The sequence below is a fragment of the Lycorma delicatula genome, chromosome 1 (genome assembly GCF_047948215.1).
Source record: "Lycorma delicatula isolate Av1 chromosome 1, ASM4794821v1, whole genome shotgun sequence".
NCBI classification, from domain to species: Eukaryota; Metazoa; Arthropoda; class Insecta; order Hemiptera; family Fulgoridae; genus Lycorma; species Lycorma delicatula.
Genome location: NC_134455.1, coordinates 1893394 through 1915724, shown reverse-complemented (window position 1 = coordinate 1915724; position 22331 = coordinate 1893394). Strand labels below are relative to the sequence as shown.

General features: G+C 33.8%; 1 protein-coding gene across 4 annotated transcripts in view; it reads right to left on the bottom strand.

Annotated features, from left to right (window-relative positions):
* LOC142319126 (zinc finger CCHC domain-containing protein 24-like) overlaps nucleotides 1-19151 on the bottom strand; it is an 89987-nt gene extending 70836 nt beyond the window's left edge. For all 4 annotated transcript variants that reach the window (XM_075356179.1, XM_075356110.1, XM_075356343.1 and 1 more), the window contains exon 1: nucleotides 18948-19151. In XM_075356179.1, coding sequence (XP_075212294.1) covers nucleotides 18948-19070 — 123 coding nt within the window. In that variant the 5' untranslated portion in view covers nucleotides 19071-19151. The remainder of the gene's footprint in view (nucleotides 1-18947) is intronic.
* Between the last annotated feature and the right edge of the window lie 3180 nt (nucleotides 19152-22331).

Sequence of the window (22331 nt, the reverse complement as noted above, 5' to 3'; positions counted from 1 at the left end):
CGAAAATTATATTTTTTTAAGAATAGGTATAATTCTAATACCTGTTTTATCAGATCGGTTAAAAATCAACCTTTGCCAAAGATTTACATTTATTATATGAATCATTTACACAATGCTTATAGTTTTTTTTCGAAATAAACACATATTCAGTAGAAAAAAAATAAACGTAATTTGTTTATCGAACCTGAAATTAAATGTTCATATTATGGAATCTTTATGTGACAGCAAAGAATAGACAAGCCAGGAGTCACTAGGCTAGATGGCCGAGTGGAGGGGATTATGTGCTAAAATAGATCAGGGTCTAGTATGAATACGTAGGTAGGCTTCTTCAAGTTGCTAAACGGAATGCGCACCTGTTGACTTTCAAGCTCGAGCTTATGTGAATATTAAACCGTGAGGTTTTTTTATTGTTTACATAATAATCACAGAGATTTATAAAAATGTAACAATAATAATGGCCCGCTTAATCCGTACGTTATATAAATTCTCATTTTAGTAAGCGATTACATGTATTCAAAGTAATACAAGGATTAAACATCGGCAGATTATTAATGAAGTTAACAACACAAGAATAATGGAAACATCTGGTTTTCAAGCGATTTAAAAGCAGTATTCAACGGTTTTTCTGTGAAAACGACATAAGTTAATATAATGATGAATTACGGTTTATTTAAAGTAAATATAACCGTATAAAGTAAAATAATAACGAAATTAATCGCGCCTGGAGGAACTTATTGTTTAAGAAGAGATTACATTTTTTTTTGTGGGGAGGAGAGTAATCGTCTTTTCTAAATAGCGTTGCACAGTACAATTATTTGATACCACCCGAAATCATACTTTTTATTAATTTGAAAGTTAATTTATTTTTATTTATTAACTTTTTATTTAATGTATTATCGTTTTGAAGCTAAATACAGGGTGAGTTTGACTTCATGCTTATCGATCTGCTTATTACTACACGTTACCAAAATAAAGAAGTGTGTTTATTTCCAAAAAAAAACTTTTCATCATAGAAAAGCAACGAACAGATAACTATAATTGAATTTAAGCCTGTAAAATAAGTAAATATTCAATACAAATATTCTTTTTTAAGTTTTAAGCGGAGGCACTAGCTATCTCTTGATGAATACTTTTTGTAGTACATATTTTTCATATCGGAGAGATTTTAGAAAATATGTTTATGTACAATGAAGAAACTACATAAAAAATCATGCCCATTGTATATTTTTTTACGGCGGGACATTACTAACAAAAGTGAAAAACTGGAATTAATAAAAAATATGGATCATATGAAGTATACATGCGATTTTTTGACAATAATTAAAGTTATTTTTGATTAAAAAAATAACGTAGAGTAAATGAGAGGGGAAATCCCCTCTCTAATTCTACTAAATTTATTTTTTGGGATGTAAATAAAAATCAATTCGATAAAAAGTTTTCTTTAGGTAACACTAAAAATCATTCAGTATAGGAACCGAAGAAATACTAATCCTGAGAGGCCATAAATCTGCCAGATTTATGCAAACAGGTATTTAATGGAAACTAAGCTTAAAAAGAGGTGATTATGAGAAAATGTATACTCTTATCTTAAAAGAAACTGGCTAATAATTAATGTGGTCAAATCTGTAAATGCGTATTCACACTCACACACACACACACACACACACACACACACACACACACACACACACACACACACACACACACACACACACACACACACACACACACACACACACACACACACACACACACACACACATACACAGACAGAGAGAGACACAGACAGAGAGAGAGATTGAGAGAGAGAGAGAGAGAGAGACACACATACAGAGAGAGAGGAGCGAGAGAGACAGACATAATAAAGATCTGTAACACTACCACTACTTTCAAACATGGTTAAAAAAAAAGGTTACCATTTAAAACAACATGAGACTCATTAGGTAGGCCATGATAGGGCTAAAGCCGCTGGTAATTTTTATTTAAAAACGTAAAAATGTTGAAACTACTATTACAAAAAAGCAGAAAAAATACGTGGAACTTTTTTGGTGAAAAAATTCATCAAGTAAAAAAATAATAATTTATGATTATAGACTAAAATTTATAATTTTTATAAGATTATTAAAAAACATCAGCCGCATTACTTGGAGTTCACACAAAACAAGCTTAGGGTGTCGAATCTACCGGGTTGATCTAGTGTGAACGCGTCTTCGCAAATCAGCTGATTTCGAAGTCGAGAGTTCCAACGTTCAAATCTTAGTAAAATCTAGTTACTTTTATACGGATTTAAATACTAGATCGTGGGTACCGGTGTTCTTTGGTGGTTGAGTTTCAATTAACCACACATTTCAGAGATGGTCTACCTGAGACTGTACAAGACTACACACTTCACTTACACTCATACATATCATCCTCTGAAGTAATACCTGACGGTGATTCCTGGAGGCTAAACGGGAAAAACAAAAGCTTAGTCTGTCGGCTCACTCGCGAGGTTCTAAAAAATGTTATTACTTCTGGTAGGTTCAACCAAACTTTACGTTAAAATCAATATTTTCTACAAATAGTAATAAACATATAGATTATTTTTCCAAATAAATTTAATCTTTCAAAGTCTACCATTTACAACAGGGTAAAAGAGCGTTCTATGTAAATAATTTCTGAGTTTTACGCAGTTACTGAAAAACGTATTACATAGCGTACTCTATCTAAGTGAATCAGTAAATGAAAAATGTATTATTTTATTTTTCAAAATTTTGGGTGTTTAAATATGGCCAATTATTATGCTTTTACGGCCAACATGGGACCACTTAAGTCAATTTTAGTTGGATCTTTTCTGAGAAAAGCGTGTTATTTTACTCTTCCGAGCTGCCCAGTATTTCTTCATCCGTTCAGATCTTGCTTTCTTTTCTTCATCTGTAAACACCCTCTTCGTTGTATTTTGTCGTTTGTCTGTCTTTTGTTTAAATCTAATGCTTTTATCTTTTAGCTTTGTAATTTTTCCAGTTTTATTCTGTAGGTCAGTCAGGGAAATTCCCAATTCTTTCATATCTTCTCTAATTTCTTTGATCCATCCTACTTCTAGCTTTTGAAACCAGAGCTTTTCAATGATATTTCTTGACAGTCTTGTTTCCGGTGTCCTGAGTTCCGAAATCAATTCGGTTTTTCTGAGTGATTTTGAAAAGGGTTTCGCTTCCGTAGGTGAATTCTGGCTGAACTACAGTTTTATAATGTTTAAGTTTTGTTTTAGCAGAAAGGCATTTTTTGTTATATGTTGACCAAGTGAATTTTTGGGATTTAATAATTTTATTTGTCCTGTTTTGCCATGTCGCTTTTTCATTTAAATTATAAGTTATTATTTCCCCTAGATATTTAAATTGCTTTACTATTTTAATTTTCTGATTGTTTACCGTAATGTGCTCTATTACCAGAGGATCTATGGCCATTAGTTCAGTTTTTTTGAAAGAGATATGAAGCCCTATCTTTTGTGCTAGGTTTTGAAGGCTCATGATTTGTGTTTTGGCTTCTTGAATATTATTTGCTAAAAGAGCGAGGTCATCTGCAAATCCTAGGCGATTTAGTGTGATGGAGTTTTTCTTAGTACCCATTTTTATATTTTTGGGATTTATTTCATACCATTTTCTCATGACAAATTCGAGGGCGCAGTTAAAAAGGAGTGGTGAGAGGCCAACTCCTTGCCTCAATCCAGTTTTTATGTAGAAGGGTTGAGAGAGTTCACCTCTGAATTTCACTTTGGACTGGGTATCGGTTAAAGTTAATTTTATCATGTTTACGAGTTTAGGGTGAAGGCCCAGGTTTCTCAGAATATTCAGCATGGACGGTCGGTGTATACAATCATTGGCCCTTTTAAAGTCGACGAAGGTGATTATTAGTTGTTTTTTCCAATATGGCCAATATTAAGGTAAATTTTTGTCAAACGCTAAATTTTAACTAACATTACCTTTATAAAGAAATGCCATTAAAATATTTTTCAGATCGGATATTTAAAGATTAAAATGTATAATTTCTAATGCTGTTGTTGCTTTTACTTTTTTCGTAATTTCATTTAATTAGTTTTTTTTTTAAGATAAGTGTTAGACGTAGAGCGCAAAATTAATTTTTGAAACACTGGCATTTTCATATATATATTTTTATTACCAGAAATGCGTATCTGCTCATCTAAAGTCTAAAATCCATCTGCATATTATTTTTTAATAAATTTTAAAAACTACTGTGTGTTTTTTATGCGATTAACTGCAAAATTATATTCAGAACGTATTGTTTGTAAGTACGTTTGATGTAAAAAAATTGAAAATCTGTAATTGAAAACTGTAAAAAAAAGTTTGAAAATTTCAACATCAGATTATAAACCGGCAATCTCAAAAAACCTCTACGACTACTTCTAATTCCTTGTTCTTTTTAGTGCAACAATAAAAACTGAGTTTTTTTTTATTAATCGGCGGGATTAGATCCGTTATATTGAATTTACCATTTTTATTGGTAGATTTAAATTCAATAACCCAAAAATACCAAAGATACCAAAGAAAGCAGGAATACCAAAGAAAGCAGGGGCAGATAAATGTGAAGAATACAGAACAATCAGCAACTAGTCATGCATCAAAAATCTTAACTAGAATTCTATACAGAAGAATTGAGAGGAGAGTGGAGGAAGTGTTAGGAGAAGACCAATTTGGTTTCAGGAAAAGTATAGGGACAAGGGAAGCAATTTTAGGCCTCAGATTAATAGTAGAAGGAAGATTAAACAAAAACAAACCGACATACTTGGCGTTTATAGACCTAGATAAGGCATTCGATAACGTAGACTGGAATAAAATGTTCAGCATTTTAAAAAATTAGGGTTCAAATACAGAGATAGAAGAACAATTGCTAACATGTACAGGAACCAAACAGCAACAGTAACAATTGAAGAACATAAGAAAGAAGCCGTAATAAGAAAGGGAGTCCGACAAGGATGTTCCCTACCTCCGTTACTTTTTAATCTTTACATGGAACTAGCAGTTAATGATGTTAAAGAACAATTTAGATTCGGAGTAACAGTACAAGGTGAAAAGATAAAGACGCTACGATTTGCCGATGATATAGTAATTCTAGCCGAGAGTAAAAAGGATTTAGAAGAAACAATGAACGGCATAGATGAAGTCCTACGCAAGAACTATCGCATGAAAATAAACAAGAAGAAAACAAAAGTAATGAAATGTAGTAGAAATAACAAAGATGAATGTGAAAATAGGAGGAGAAAAGATTACGAAGGTAGAAGAATTTTGTTATTTGGGAAGTAGAATTACTAAAGATGGACGAAGCAGGAGCGATATAAAATGCCGAATAGCACAAGCTAAACGAGCCTTCAGTAAGAAATATAATTTCTTTACATCAAAAATTAATTTAAATGTCAGGAAAAGATTTTTGAAAGTATATGTTTGGAGTGTCGCTTTATATGGAAGTGAAACTTGGACGATCGGAGTATCTGAGAAGAAAAGATTAGAAGCTTTTGAAATGGGGTGTTATAGGAGAATGTTAAAAGTCAGATGGGTGGATAAAGTGACAAATGAAGAGGTATTGCGGCAAATAGATGAAGAAAGAATCATTTGAAAAAATATAGTTAAAAGAAGAGACAGACTTATAGGCCACATACTAAGGAATCCTGGAATAGTCGCTTTAATATTGGAAAGACAGGTAGAAGGAAAAAATTGTGTAGGCAGGCCACGTTTGAAATACGTAAAACAAATTGTTAGGGATGTAGGGTGTAGAGGGTATACTGAAATGAAACGACTAGTACTAGATAGGGAATCTTGGAGAGCTGCATCAAACCAATCAAATGACTGAAGACAAAAAAAAACCCAAAATTACTTTCGAATTTGTTTTAAAATTTTTGAAATACAAATTTTCATAATTATTCTGAAAATACTTTATAATGAATGAATGTAGGGAACAATCCATAAAAAATGAACTAAAAGATTTATCAGTCATATAAAAAGGAATGAACCACAACTCGATTTAGACGAGTACAAAACAACGTAACATTTTTAATTATATAGTTACATTAGAATTAAAAGCTAGTAGAAGGTACGGAAAGACAAAAAAATAAATGATAATTAAAATATTTAAAGAGACCCTAAACAAATTCAGCAATTAAACAGCAGTATAAAACTAATTTATTTATTGTCCTCTTTTTTCAGCAGTACTCTAAAGTCAGTTACTTAAAACAAATCGAGATTAATTAAGATATCTTGAAAAATTTAACCAAATATTATTTGTCTAAAAAAAAGTAGTCGTGCAAATTTGCTCTTAAGATTTTTCTATTCATATCTTAAGGGTTTTGCAATAATAAAAAGAATGATATAAATTACATTTAAGTCATTATTTTTCTTGTTTTATGTAATTCTACCCATTTGAAATAAGGAAACTGCCGTGAAATCTTTCAAAAATATAACATCCCGGATTTTCTTAATTTTATGCATGATTCTTAGTGTTTAAAAGAAATTATATATCCGTTTGCGATTTAAATTTCAGAAAAAACGCGATTGACGAACACAATATTTTATGAGCCACTTCATTATTAAGTTTCACTTCAAAAAGTCTTTTTTTTTATGCGAATAGTCCAAGTTAGGACCACACAAATATCACTTCTTTCTAGCCTCTTTTATTTTTCCATGCGTTTCTCATTTTTTCGGCATGGCTTCGCTTTTCCTCATCTGTCCATTTCCTTTTTCCTGTCACAAGAACCTTTTTTTCATTGTAAATTATTCTTCGGAAGTTATTTCTATGATAAGTCCTCTTTTTTCAAGCCAATCCTTAGGAGGTCCTCTTCCGTCTATTGAAGGTAAGTTCGACTTAATTTTCATGCTCAGTAGTTGTCAAATATTTGTTGGGATATATGATCAGGATGAATCCAGACAGGCTAAATAAACATATTTCATTTCTTATACCTCATTTTGGGAGAATATCTCATTTCTTGGTATGTATGATCAGGATGAATCTACACAGGCTAAATAAAGAAAAGTCATTTTCTCTTCCTTACCGCTGTTTCTAGGTCTTCTTGATTTTCGTAGATCTTGGTTAGATTTCAGTCTTTCTTTTTCCTGTTTAGCCTCCGGTAACTACCGTTTAGATAATTCTTCAGAGGATGAATGAGGATGATATGTATGAGTGTAAATGAAATGTAGTCTTGTACATTCTCAGTTCGACCATTCCTGAGATGTGTGGTTAATTGAAACCCAACCACCAAAGAACACCGGTATCCACGATCTGGTATTCAAATCCGTGTAAAAATAACTGGCTTTACTAGGACTTGAACGCTGTAACTCTCGACTTCCAAATCATCTGATTTGGGAAGACGCGTTAACCACTAGACCAACCCGGTGGGTTTAGATTTCAGTCTGTATCTTTCCTCTGTTACTCTGGGTCCATGGATGCGCCTTAATATGTTTCTTTCGATCCTGAGAAATTTTTCGAAATTGGTTAGGTGTAATATTTCAATTCCATACTAGTCTTACTGCAGTTGTATAACGTCTAGATTTTGCGGCCTTGGAAAGATTCTTCTTATTGTAGATGTCTTTGGTAATAAACTAAGCTTCTCCAGTTTTGATATTCTATCTTCAACTGATTTTTTTATCTATTCCTGTCCTGCTTATAATCTATAGTAAGTATTTAAAGTGGTCGGTGACTTTTATCTTTCCGTTCTTAGTCTCTATTGCCTTTTGAGTGAATGATTTTACGTTGCTATGTTTCCGTTTTGATAAAGGATACCTGTAGACCTGCTTTCTGGGCTATTTCTATTAACGGTTTCGTGCTGCTGTGTCTTCTTTCGATTCAGCCAAAAGAGCCAGGTCATCGGCAAAAGCTAGGCATTTTATTTTGACATTTCGATTTTTAGATCCAACCTTTGCACCCTTATCATTCATCTGCCAAAAGATTTTCATTATTTTCTCCAAAACCAACTTAAACAAGATTGGTGACAGTCCATCACTCTCCTCAACCCCGTTTTGACGAAAAAAGGTTCGCTTATTTCTTCCATAAACTTAACTTTAGTGTTTGTGAGAGTGAATTCAAAGTTTTCTGGTCAACCCTATATTCTTTCATAGTTTGGAAAAGCTCTCTTTGTCTACAGAATCATATGGTTTCTGAAAGCCTACGAAAGATACAAAGATCAATTTGTACCAGGACGCGTAATATTTTTAAATCAATTTCAGACATTGTATTTGTTCAGCACATGATCGTCCTTTTCGAAAGCCTTGGTATTCCCCTATTTTTTATCTATTTAGGGTACTAATCTATTCAAAGGTATTTTCGACAGTATTTTATAAGTTACCGGTAACAATTAAATGCCTCTATAGTTGTTGACATCCGTCTTAAAGTTTTTCTTATGCAGCGGGTGAATTAAGACCACGTTCCATTCTTCCGGAATTTTTCCTCCTCTCAAATTTTCTGAAATATTCCTCCTGCCTTTTGTACAAAGTCTCCATCTACCAACTTCCACAACTCCGCGACCACTCCATCTTTTCCCGAAGCTTGTATTATTTTTGAGCGATTTAATGGTTTCCAGTTATTTATTTTTAGAAAAATCCTTTTTTTTAATAAAATAACTTATTCTTTAAATTAATATCCAAATGAATGCATGTTCGCATCTCAATCAGACGTGATTAATGATGGGAATAATTTGGAGGATATGAGAGAAGTAAAGACCAGTACGAGTAAACATGTGGCTTATCAAAGGAATTGCAAAATCTAGCGCTACAGTAAAGAATCTCCGTGAAGCGTATAAATGTAATTTGACCATTTTCAAAATTATTTGAAAAGTTACAGACGAATTTAAGCTAAAGTTATCTTTAACGATAAAAGAGTATTTTAGCGATCGGCTCCACAATTGGTGTTGCTAAGGACTGGCAGGATATCTAAAATTTTGGAACATTCTGTTTTTAATTCTATGATGTGTTTGATCCACGTAAGGCGGCTATAAAAAAATAAACATAAAAATCTGACATCAAGAGAGATAGCAATTTGCCCTCCGTTGAGAAAGGCTTGCAGAATAAAAGAGTCGCGCAGGCGAGCAAAGATTGCACATTTTGTTTTCTCAGGTGAAAAGATGAAGCCATTGACCTTGTACCAAGCTTCAAGTAGAGATATAGTGTTCTGTAGTAGTCTCTCTGCTGTGGCTCTTGAACAGGACGTAATAAAGGAACAAATAAAAAACATGAAACTGATGGCTGCACACATATAGTAACACTATTGATGGCTATAAGGTGAAAATAAGGTAGCACTTAATGCACTTCCTTGAGGTACTCCATTCTCAAAGATCACGCTACCCGATAGAGAATCTCCAACACGAGCGCGGAAAGTTATGTCAGTTAAGAAACCCCTAATAAAAGAGAGCATATTGCCCTTGACTTCCCATTCGTTGAAGATGTTTAGAATACCACGTCACCAGGCCGTGTAGTACGTCTTTCTGATATCAAAGAAGATAGTGACGAATCGCTTAAGGACTAGGAAAGCGTATTGAATAGGTGTTTCCAATGGCACTAAATGGTCAATGCAAGATCGTCCTTGCCGGAAGCCACACTGTTCTGGAGATAAAAGGCCATGTCTCTTCAAATGCCATGTAAGTCTGCGGTTTCCCATTCACTCTATAACGATTACTTTGCATAAAACGCTGGTCAAATAGATAGGCGGTAGCTTGAGGGTTTCCTTTGCCTTACCAGGTTTAAGTGCTGGTACAACATGGCGGCTTCTGATCGGACGGATGGGCAGACTTATGCAGAGAATAAACCACTATAAATGTTCAATAGGTGTTGTAACACGAATTAGGGAAATGTGACAGTACACTAAGACAAATGTTATCAGGTTCAGGGGAGCTGATAGCAGGAATAACAGGAGCTGATGATAGGAGAAGGTGTTGGTTCTTCCATTCCGCTCTGCCGTTTCATTATACGCATTACTTCTACATCTTGAGAACGAAGATCATCAGCAGCTATTTCATTGACATCCATATCCAAAATGTATCGGCAAAAAATTACTCCCCGGCTCGTATTTAGAGTTTTGTGGCATTCTGCACTTATATTTATACTACCTACATTATGGAGACGTAAGATAGATTAACTCTGCTTGTCATTAAATGTTTCACTCAGAATCGATCCGTTACGTGATTTTTTTTATATTCTTCGGGGAACCACTTGAACCTGTTGTAACTTTGCTTATCAAGAAAGGCGAGACCTTATGAAGTTAAGATAAGTTAAGTTAAGGTTTGGTCTAGTGGTGAACGCGTCTTCCCAAATCAGCTGATTTGGAAGTCGAGAGTTCCAGCGTTCAAGTCCTAGTAAAGCCAGCTGTTTTTACACCGACTTGAATACTAGATCGTGGATACCGGTGTTCTTTGGTGGTTGGGTTTCAATTAACCACACATCTCAGGTATGGTCGAACTGAGAATGTACAAGACTACACTTCATTCACAGTCATACATATCATCCTCATTCATCCTCTGAAGTATTATCTAAACGGTAGTTACCGGAGGCTAAACAGGAAAAAGAAAGGAAAGTTAAGTTAAGACGAGACCTTTATGTTTAAGACTTAATGCTCAGAATTTAATGCACTATCTTCTGCATGACTATTATCCTCGTCTGAAAACGCTGAACAAGGCCTCTTCACAAGACTAACATTGGTGTTTTTTTTCAGATGGACCACCAACCACCATATGAGTTATTTTTGGACTAGTAATTTTGATTCCACCATTATCGGCGATGTAATGGACCACCAGCAGAGCGCATGCGAATGGGAGCTAGAGCTAAATACAGCTGGGTTCGCCCAGGTGCCATCGTTTGAGACTTACTACGTAGAGCCATGCACCCATGGGCACGATTGTTTCCACCTTGGGCTACGGTCGCGTTCCGTCAGGTGTCGCAATGCCACCGAGTGTAAGTGAAAGAGGAAATAGAGTAGAATGTTGTTGTGTAGTTGTGTAAGGATATATGTTGTAATATTCTTGGTATAGTGTAAAGTGTTCTGCAGCTCTGGGTGTAGTGGGAAGAAAAGCTGCAGAAGCTAGGGCCGTGGGAACGCCAACCTCCAAAGTCTTAACGAATAAGATTTCCCGTTGATATAAATAAATCATTTATATGATATGACTTATTCTTAAAAAATAACAATATCCTTCTCTACCAAGCCAGACAACAGAACTATTTTCCTGTAACTCAACAAAATACTTCGGCTAAAGAGGAAGAAGCTTATCGTGATTCCATAACCATTTTTAATACATACCAAAATCATTAAAAAAATCTTCCCACCGGTTTACTTAAAATACAATTAAAAAAATTATCTTTTACAGAAACAGTATTACTATGTCAATGAATTCTTAATACTAAATAAAAATACTTTAAAATTCCTAAGGTAATTGAATTGTAATTTATTTTGTAGTTACATCTACACTGTAGTACATCTACTATGTTTTTTTTCAGTAAAAACAAAACGACCTTAGTTAAATGAGTTAAAAGAATGGGTTAAAAGTAAATTTTGATTATTCTACTCTACTCAAAATATAGAATGCCAAGCCATTCCAAAATTAAAATCGATAATAAAATTTCGACAAAATGCAATATTTTCTACCTACAAAAGAAAAAGCAGCATTTATTATATTTATTAGCAATCGCATTCAAGTATCATAATAAAATGATGTAATTCACGACTAGACGTAAATCATCCATGTCAGAGTTGTAAAGAGATCTCTACAAACAAGAAAAATTTGAAAACTAATATGAAAGTCAATTCTTACCAGAATTATACTATTTATAGAAATAATGGTAAAAATATTTTACAATAATCTAAGTTATTCGTACAAAATAAAAGAAGCTAGACGCATCTTTTGAATGCCTTATTCTTTAATTGTACTACTAACTGAAACAAATACACAATTATCAAATCAGTAGATCAAAATGAAAATGATATTTATTCATCCAACGTGTTCACTCTGTTCACTATACAAACTGCTTAAAATTTCTTTCTTTGGAGTGGGGAAACTCCAAAGAAAGAAATTCTGACGGGTGCTTCCTTTACTTATACCGTTACCACTACTATTAAAGTCCTGTAAACTCGCAAATGTTCAATAATTTTTAACCAAACTGATTCTGCTTTGTAATATAATTTGACCAGGAGCTTCATCTAATTCACAGAATGTTTATTTTTTCACATGTTATTTATTTTTCATGTACTATACCCTAGATGGGGAACGTGCGGCCTCCATGAATTTCTTGTTGCGGCCTTCATAAAAGCTAGCTCTTGTATTAATTAATATTTAATTATATAGATTACGACAATTTTAAAATAAATAGAATTGAATAAAGAACGGTATGAATGTAATTTTTAGTGAAACTGGTGGTAATAGCCAATTGTATATTTCAAATGTTAAAACGCCAACTAGTGCAAAACGGTAACACTACTGTTTTCACGTATTACAAGTAGCAACATCTCGTGCATTGGGCTTAGCAACTCATACAGTGTCCAGTTCTTGCTTGTCATTTTTCAATCTTGTAACATGCTTGCAGGCTTGGTCAACTCTTCAACATACAGGACAAGGGTGATGGGTGATACAGAGGGGGGAAAGTTTTGTAATAATACGTTAAGTTAAATAAAAATAAGTTAAATGTCATAATTTTTGTTTTTCTAGTTTTTAATTATACAGAGTGATTCAAAGAAACGGGAAATTTTGAAAGTTGTGTTGGTAGCCGTGGGCGATTGGTACCACTTGATAAGTGGCGCAGCCTCTCTAACCTAACCTGCCATTTAGTTGTCATAGATCCTTAGAGTGGTGCGCAACGTGCATTTGCTATCAAAGCGTTTTACAAAAAGAATGACAGTGTGGAGGGAGCGCGTAGAGGATTTCGCCGTCATTTTAATCTGGGACGGCACGACCGTGTTCCATCAGGACGTGCAATTAAAACATGGATATCTAATTTTGAGGAAAAAGGTTCGGCGATGAAAAAGAAACCTCCAGGCGGTGAGCGAACCGTCCGTACACCACAGAATGTTCAAGCTTTACAAGATACTGTCACACGAAGTCCACATCGGTCAATCCGTCGTCTCTCAGCATCATTACAATCGCATAGTTCAAGGGTTCGAAGAATGTTAGCGAAGGACTTGCAATACCATCCGTACAAGTTGCAGATCGTCCAGGAACTGAAACCGAACGATGCAGTTGTGCGAGCACAATTCTGTAATGTAATGCTTCAGAAGATAAACGATAACGAAGAGTTTGTTCACGAACTGTGGATCTCAGACGAAGCGCATTTCCACTTCAGTGGATTTGTTAACAAGCAAAATTTCAGATACCGGGCACAAGAAAATCCTACGCAGCTACACCGGCGTCCGTTGCACAGCCAGAAAGTGACCGTGTGGTGTGCTATGTCATCTTACGGTGTTATAGGCCCTTATTTTTTTGAGGATGACAACGGTCTTGCGATTACAGTGACGTCGGCTCGTTACGTAGCCGTGCTTGAAACCTTTGTTGTGGAACAACAAAAGAGATTTCCACCGATTCTTAACACAGCCTGGTTTCAACAAGATGGAGCAACGTCACATACTGCACGAATAACGATGGCAGCTATACGCCGATTGTTTGGACGTGTCATTTCACGAAATGGTGACATTAGATGATCTCCCAGATCACCTGATATCTCAGCTTGCGATTACTTTTTGTGGGGTCACCTTAAAAGCAAAGTGTTCCACTCTACAGTGGAACAGGTCTACACCTGTTACAACGGAAGAACTGAAAGCAAAGATCTGAGAAGCAATTGCAGAAATTCCAGTTGAGATATTACGTCAAACCGTGAACAATTTAACGAAGAGACTTCGTGAGTGTTTACGTAGGACAGGAGGTCACCTGGAAGATGTCATCTTTAAAAAATAAACTATAATGTATGTATCCTAAAATGGCAACATTTTTACAATTACATGAAATAAAATTCATTTTCTAAAAAAAAATTTTTCATTATCATTATTTAATTTTTTAAATTTCCCGTTTCTTTGAATCACCTGTATATGTTTATAACATTTTTATATATCTTTAAAAATAAAAAAGTAATAATATATTTTGTAATTGTTTTCGCTGTTATATTATGTATATATTGTAAATCAGCAGGTTTATTTCATATTGTACAAATTTGATTGCCTTTAAATAGACTTTCTTTAATTTTCCGTCCTTTATGGGCTGAGATTAGAAAAATGTATTTGAAGTGTTTTGAAATTTGTTGCATATGAAGTAATCTGGATTAGTTGCAAAATAAGACTACAGCTGCCATCTAGCGAGCTAAGCATGAACGAAGCTTTACCTGCCTGAAGTTAAGTACCTACTTTTCCCCTTCTGCCCCGCATCTCTCAGAGTTCCCCTATATGTTGCGGAGTCGACGATCTGTAGTTATCTGTGCGTACTTGTAACAGTCTCATCTCGTGTTGCTACCGGCCATTGTGAAAATCTAGTTATTATTTTACTAGTGCACGGTTTTATTGTATTTCGAGCAGTAAACGCATTCTTAAAGATATTATTTGATATTCGTTTTTTCTCCATCATGTCAAATTGAAAGAGAAGACAATTAAATGAAGAAAACAAAACATTTAATGCAAAGTGGGAGTAAGATTTTTTCTTTACTTCTGTAAAAGATAAAATAGTGTATTTGTGTGCAATACAGTTTTAATTACTTTGAAAAAAGCGAATCCAAATAAACACTATTTGACTCATAAAGAACATAAATATTTCAATTTAGAAGGTGAACCTCGACAAGCTGCAGTTAAAAAATTTTAAAATGATCAGTATCATCAACAGGCATCTTTTAGTGCTTTTGTAAAGAAATATACCAGTACAGTTGATGTTACTTACAAAATAGCACATATATTGGAAAAAGAGGCAAACCATTTAGTGACGTAGAAATAATTAAAGAATGTATTGTTGAAGCAGTGGGTATATTAGATCCAGAAAAAGTTGATAAATACAAAATATTGTCTCTTTCAAGAAGAACTATAACAGATCGACAGCACGAATTAACTCAAAATATAACAACAGAACAACTGCATACAATTATACAAAATGAATATGTTTATTTTTCAGTCGCTTTAGATGAAAGAACTGATAAAACTGACTCGGCGAAAGTTTTATATTTTATTCGTGCTGTAACTAAAGATTTTCAATGTTACGAAGAACTTCTTGTGCTGGGTACACTAACTGGAAGAACTCGCGGAGATGACATTTCCGAAAACTTCAGAGAAGTATGACATCGATTACAATTAAATATCAGTAATGTTCAGTCAGTGTCTGCACCGATAGCGCACCTTCCATAAGAGGTAAAAAAGAAGTATTTATTGCTTTATTAAAAAGGGAAAACTTAAACTTGAAAAAATTGATATCATTTCATGGCATTTTGCACCGAGTAAATTTTTGCGCAAAATCCACCATTTTGCAACACGCTCTGGATAAAACTATTGTGATTGTCAACTATATTCGCGTAAATGCAATGCGTCATCGTGAATTTCGGCAGATGCTAACTTTAGCCCACCGGGTTGGTCTAGTGGTGAACGCGTCTTCCCAAATCAGCTGATTTGGAAGTCGAGAGTTCCAGCGTTCAAGTCCTAGTAAAGCCAGCAATTTCGGCAGCTGCTAACTTTAACCCACCGGGTTGGTCTAGTGGTGAACGCGTCTTCCCAAATCAGCTGATTTGGAAGTCGAGAGTTCCAGCGTTCAAGTCCTAGTAAAGCCAGTTATTTTTACACGGACTTGAATACTAGATCGTCGATACCGGTGTTCTTTGGTGGTTGGGTTTCAATTAACCACACATCTCAGGTACGGTCGAACTGAAAATGTAGAAGACTACACTTCATTCACACTCATACATATCATCCTCATTCATCCTCTGAAGTATTATCTAAACGGTAGTTACCGGAGGCTAAACAGGAAAAAGAAGAAAAAGAGGTTGTTTTATAAAGTAATCGTCATATGCTCACTCCACTTTACCTGATTGTCTAACTGTAGACCCATAAACTTTACTATTAACATTTTCTAATACATTTAAATTTGTGATCTTGACACTGTTTAATTTGCACCGACTTGAAAGATCCAAACGCTGGTGTCATCTGCAAAGAGTCAGCTTATACTCTGGATCTCCTAACTATTCAGACATTAATATAAATAATGAAGAGAACTGTGGACTGTTGTTCTCAGATTTATCCCTATTCATAAATTACCAGATAAAATAGAATTTTAGTTAAAAATTGTGTTCCCAAAATCCAATCTTTAATTAAATCAGGAAAATATTGAAGTTGTTCAAAAACTACTGTATCCCCGGCAAAGTAAAGTTCAGGAGTTTCATCATTCCATTTTTTTGGTGTGCAATTTTAGAATGATAATAATCAAAAGCTAATTTGAGACCTAATATATTTGTCGAAGATTGAACTAGAATTTGAGCCGACCATATAAAATGTCTTCATGTCTTTCAGAACGTATATTTAAGTTGTCTACGATCATAAATTCTAGTAGCCCTAGAAATTCTTCTTCCTTCCTGCAACCCCGCCGACCAAGGCGTTATGAAAATATTAATACCAAACTGAAAGTAAAATTTATACCCGTTATTTGTATGGCTTACCCTGATGGAACTTCTTAAATCAGGTAAAGAATCTACAGAGTGCTACTTAGCTCGCGTAAGGATGAGTTCTCGCGAGTCGGCAGCCAGACAACGAAATTAAATTTAGTAAAACCCATAATAACTTTCTGAAGAACTTTTTTAAATGTATAGATAGTTGTTATTCCCTTTATAAATTATTTTTTATCGGTCTAAGTTGTATTTACGTAAATTACGAAATTACAAATTGATCTTTCATAAACACGACATTAAATTTAGTAAATCACATATAAGATTACAAGTTCTGTATATTGTTTTTGTATAATAATACTGCGGCAAATAGATGAAGAAAGAAGCGTTTGGAAAAATATAGTTAAAAGAAGAGACAGACTTATAGGCCACATACTAAGGCATCCTGGAATAGTCGCTTTAATATTGGAAGGACAAGTAGAAGGAACAAATTGTGTAGGCAGGCCACGTTTGGAATACGTAAAACAAATTGTTAGGGATGTAGGATGTAGAGGGTATACTGAAATGAAACGACTAGCACTAGATAGGGAATCTTGGAGAGCTGCATTAAACCAGTCAAATGATTGAAGACAAAAAAAAATAATAATAATACTGTGTTAAATGGTAAATAATATACACAAAATATTACTAATCGAGTCCCTGAAATCGAGAATACAGAGAATCACTTAGGTGAAATAGTTTTACGACCTTTGCACTCTTTACAACATTATTATTTTATCCAAAATAATAATTAATCATTTTTATTTTAAATATTATTTTCGTACATTCAAGTTCTCTTGCTGATGAACTAAAAAAATATGAAAAAACGCACAGTAATTATAAAAGCTTTACTTAGAAAACAATAAAACCTATAAAGAGTCGTGAAAGAGGAATATAATAGAAAGAAAATATTTTAAAGCATTTTTTGAGAGATTTTATAGTAGCGTAAATTCAATTTTTTCGTTCGGGTAACCGAAGAGATGTTTCTTTAGACTTCTTTTGGTATTCGGATTCTTAGTAATGATGTAAAATTAGCTATCAAAAGAAGTTCTATTAGGGAATAAAATAATATCTCTTGATTTTTTTTTAAATTCTACTGTAACGCCTATTATCGCTTCAAACTTATCGCCTAAGATAGAATCTTAAAACTCTACTCGTAGTACTGTATCACTGAACTATATGACACAGTAATTTACGAACTATTCAGTAAAAATTTAATTATATAATACCGCGATAGTACAGAGTAAGCGACTTCTCAAATTTGACAGCACTTTATTCTCTGGATCGGCTTTATCTTATAAAATAATTCGTTTTACATCAGATAACTTCTTTCTAAAATTGTAGTAATTAGTATAATTTTACGAAGTTGTTTGATTTATTTACTTGCAAAACATTCCCTAGTTATCGGTTATACATTTATATAGATCTTATAAGTATTAGCGTGTTTTACAAATACGTTCTTTTGAGAAATGAAGATTGTGTTTAACAGTTAACAGTTTAACATATGTTAAGTTAGTTTAACTGCTTTGAAAACGTTATATCAAGAAATAAATTTCAAAAATGCAATGAAAATTGTAGTTTCTTTCTCATCCTATTTTTATACTGTATTAAATTTAGTATAATATTGCATTTAAGCAGATGAGAATAGAAAAATCACAATTTTTCACATAATCAAACGCATATGATAAAATACGGTCGCTTTAAATGCGGTGCATATCCTATTCAGCAATGCCTACAATACACCAATGTATTATAATAACCTTAATTATTTACAGATTACTGATTTATTTTGTAGCGATTCATTGCCGCTAATTGAACACATTCAATAAACCAAAGGTACAAAGGTAATAGTACAAAGGTAACAAATCCGGTAGGAAGTAAGTTGTATAAACACTAATCGTCGACGATAGAAGCTCAAGCAGTCAAACGATAATTCCAGAAAATCTCATTCTAATTAATAAAGATCGAGTTTACTTAACCTATTTAATATTACACAGGCACAATCTGACCGGTTATTTTTTTATCTAGTAAAATCATTTTATTCAAATTAATTAACTAATAACTGATGTTAAAATTTCTAAGATGATGAGTATCACTAAAATTAACTTCAAAAAAAATTAATATATTATGAACACCGCGTTATTAATCGCAAATAAAACGAATATTCGGAACTAAGTATTCATATAACCGAAGAATATCTGCTACTCGGTAATTTTTTTCATATTGAAATCCTCAATGATAGAAATTAATTTCAATTTGTAGCACGTGCTTTTTTACATCTTTTTGTTTTTAGAATGGTAATTGAATTAATAATTGATTATTAAACTACTTTACCGGCGTCAATATCGAATCCGGATCGTGTGGAGGCGGTGGTGGTCCGGCCGAAATATTTAAATACATCCAGTTGACCATCGGAGGAGGCTCCATAACGGAAGCATTGCTGTATCGAGATGGCATAACGAACTGTTTTTACCCTGCTGCCCACGGCGGCATGAGCCCCCAGCCTACCACGCGACCGCGGTTAGACTAAAATCAAATCTTTCCGATCCCCAAACAGCATCCCGCCACCGACTACTATAACGTTCTGTTGCGCCTGCGCTAGAGATATTATTATTGTTTTGGAGTAGATTCCGGCAAAATTCACGCTCTCCGTCTCGGCCACAGGTCTCAGATTGTCAGGAATAACGACGACCATCGTCTGTCTGTTCCCCAGGCGGATTGAATTTAACGGATCGGCTAATTAATTTTTAAAAATAGTTGCGATAAGATTTAAAATAAAACGACAAACATTTACTTTTTTATTCTCTTGCAATTTTAAAGCGTCTTGTGATCTGCAATTTTTATAGGATCTTTTCCGTTGTTCACCTCGATTAAAAACTCACGAAAATCATAATTCTTGAAGCTTCTATGCTCGTTAAAATAAGAATAGTAATTAATGTATGCCTAACGTTTATATTGAAGAAATGTTTATAATCCTTTTGATTTCACGGCATGTTGTTTATATTTAATAATAAGGAAATTTATAAACCGTTATAAATAAATAAATACATTTATACTGTTATAAATAAACTAAATCGGACAACGTAGTAATAAACCTATTCTGCAGGCTTAGAATCCTCCGGAATTATCTACAAATGTTCACTGAAAATACCTACCCAGCCAGGATCACCTCTAGAATTGAGGAAGCGGGTGCACCGGATCTCGCGCTCAAAAAGCTTCTAATTTCTTTAAATCAAAATATTCAAACTAGGAACAGATTAAAACTAGTCGAAATTTGCGCGATTATCTCACGAGTATTTGTTTTGTGTCTACACTCTCACTCAATGTATTGAAATGCTAGGGCAAAAATCCCCTGTTCCTCGTCAGCGAAGAGACTAGAAAATTATTGAAATAGTCGTCCACCATAATATTTCAAAATAATTTTTTTATATGTAAAATTCTCATAAGAGAAATTTGAAATATTTTTCATTTAAAAAGCAGCATCCAAAGAGTCCCAATCCTCCAGATATCTGTTAAAACCTATTCTGAAATGGAACCGTGAAATTATTTTTCTGTTACATAAAAGTGATTCTTTTAGTTTTAATTTAATAAAAAGAAGATAAGTAACATAAATCGCCTAAATTTATTTGCTTTACAAACCATGACCGGTCTGAAATCTATATTTTCTGTTGCCCTGATCAATATCTTTTAATTTTATTAATTTATCATTTAATTCTTTTCTGTTTGAATTTAACAGAATTAAATAAGCAAAAAAAAAAACAGACGATGAGTACAAATAGAGATAGTGACAAAATCAAATAAATAAATAAATAGTGTTAGGAGAAGACCAATTTGGTTTCAGGAAAAGTATAGGGACAAGGGAAGCAATTTTAGGCCTCAGATTAATAGTAGAAGGAAGATTAAAGAAAAACAAACCGACATACTTGGCGTTTATAGACCTAGAAAAGGCATTCGATAACGTAGGATGTTCCCTATCTCCGTTACTTTTTAATCTTTACATGGAACTAGCAGTTAAAGATGTTAAAGAACAATTTAGATTCGGAGTAACAGTACAAGGTGAAAAGATAAAGATGTTACGATTTGTTGATCATATAGTAATTCTAGCCGAGAGTAAAAAGGATTTAGAAGAAACAATGAACTGCACAGATGAAGTCCTACGCAAGAACTATCGCATGAAAATAAACAAGAACAAAACAAAAGTAATGAAATGTAGTAGAAATAACAAAGATGGATCGCTGAATGTGAAAATAGGAGGAGAAAGGATTATGGAGGTAGAAGAATTTTGTTATTTGGGAAGTAGAATTACTAAACATGGACGAAGCAGGAGCAATATAAAATCCAAGTGTTAGTTTATATTTTAGCATTGTATCAGCAAGAGGAACAGAGGTAAACCAATTATCTACCATAATATTACATCCAGTGTTATATATTGATTCCGTTATATTTGTGACAAGATTCAGTGCTTGAAGCTGTTCATGGGGATCCATCCTCTTTACCAATGTACAGTATTGAATTTACCATGTAGTACATTCTGGTATCACAAAAACAAGCTACATTTATGCCATATTTATCTGGCTTTGAAGGTACATTTACTTTAAATGGGCATCTACCCCAGAAACCAAGCAGTTTTTCATCTACAGTGCAATATAATGAAGTTTCTTCACAGTTTACTATAAAAATATTCCAAAGACCTCGAATGGCTATATATTTATCATTGCCACCTCATGTCAATCGATCATCAAATCATAAACAATTAGATAAAAATTTGAATCTATTTTGTGACATGATAAGCTTACAAAGGGGAACGCCATAAGTAGAACTCCACATTTCTTCTGTGCTCAAATGTCCTGCTTTCAAAATACCTGCAGTATGCAATAAACAGAAAAAGACATGAATTTTATCACTACTGGTGTTACCTAAAAAGCATCAATCAGATGTATAATCTATTTTCTGAATATTTATTTCAATATTTCTAAAGTTTACAATCATATATCAATCATTTCTTTTGAAAATAAACACCTACCAAGCATCTAGTTCAGTGACAATATTTTTAGCCTTGCCTTTGTTTCCTGGTATTGCATCACAATACAAGGTCTGTAAATAGTCATGAGACTAGTTTTTTTTTGACAGCCAAAGTGGCAACACTGTAAAGTTACTGGTAAAAATATGGTTATATGAACAGCTGATTTATATTAGGTATTACTATTTTTAGTCTATTGTTGCTACATGAGATGTAAACAAACTTTTTTTGGAACGAGTTTTTGTTGTGCATTACAAAAATGAGGGATACTAATTATGAGCAACATTGTGCAATCAAGTTTTGTGTTAAATTCGGTGAGAATGCTACTGAAACTTTTAAAAAATTAAAAAGGGCATATGGAGATGATGCTCTGTCATGAGCCAAGTTCTTAGGTGGTTTAAAGTATTTCCAGATGGCCAGGAATCAGTTGATGATCCATGCTCTGGAAGACCATTAACATCAAAAAGTGACGTTAATGTTAAGCGAATCAGAGACTTGATACAGTACGACTGGCGATTAACTGTCAGAATGATTGCAGAACAACTGAATTTGAACCTTACACAATTCATCAAATTCTGACAAACGAATTGGACATGAAAAAAGTCTGTGCAAAATTGGTCCCAAAAGACCTCACTGTTGAACAGAAAAACAACAGGGTGGAAGTGTGCTGCTATCTTCTAGGGAAAATTGAAACTAAT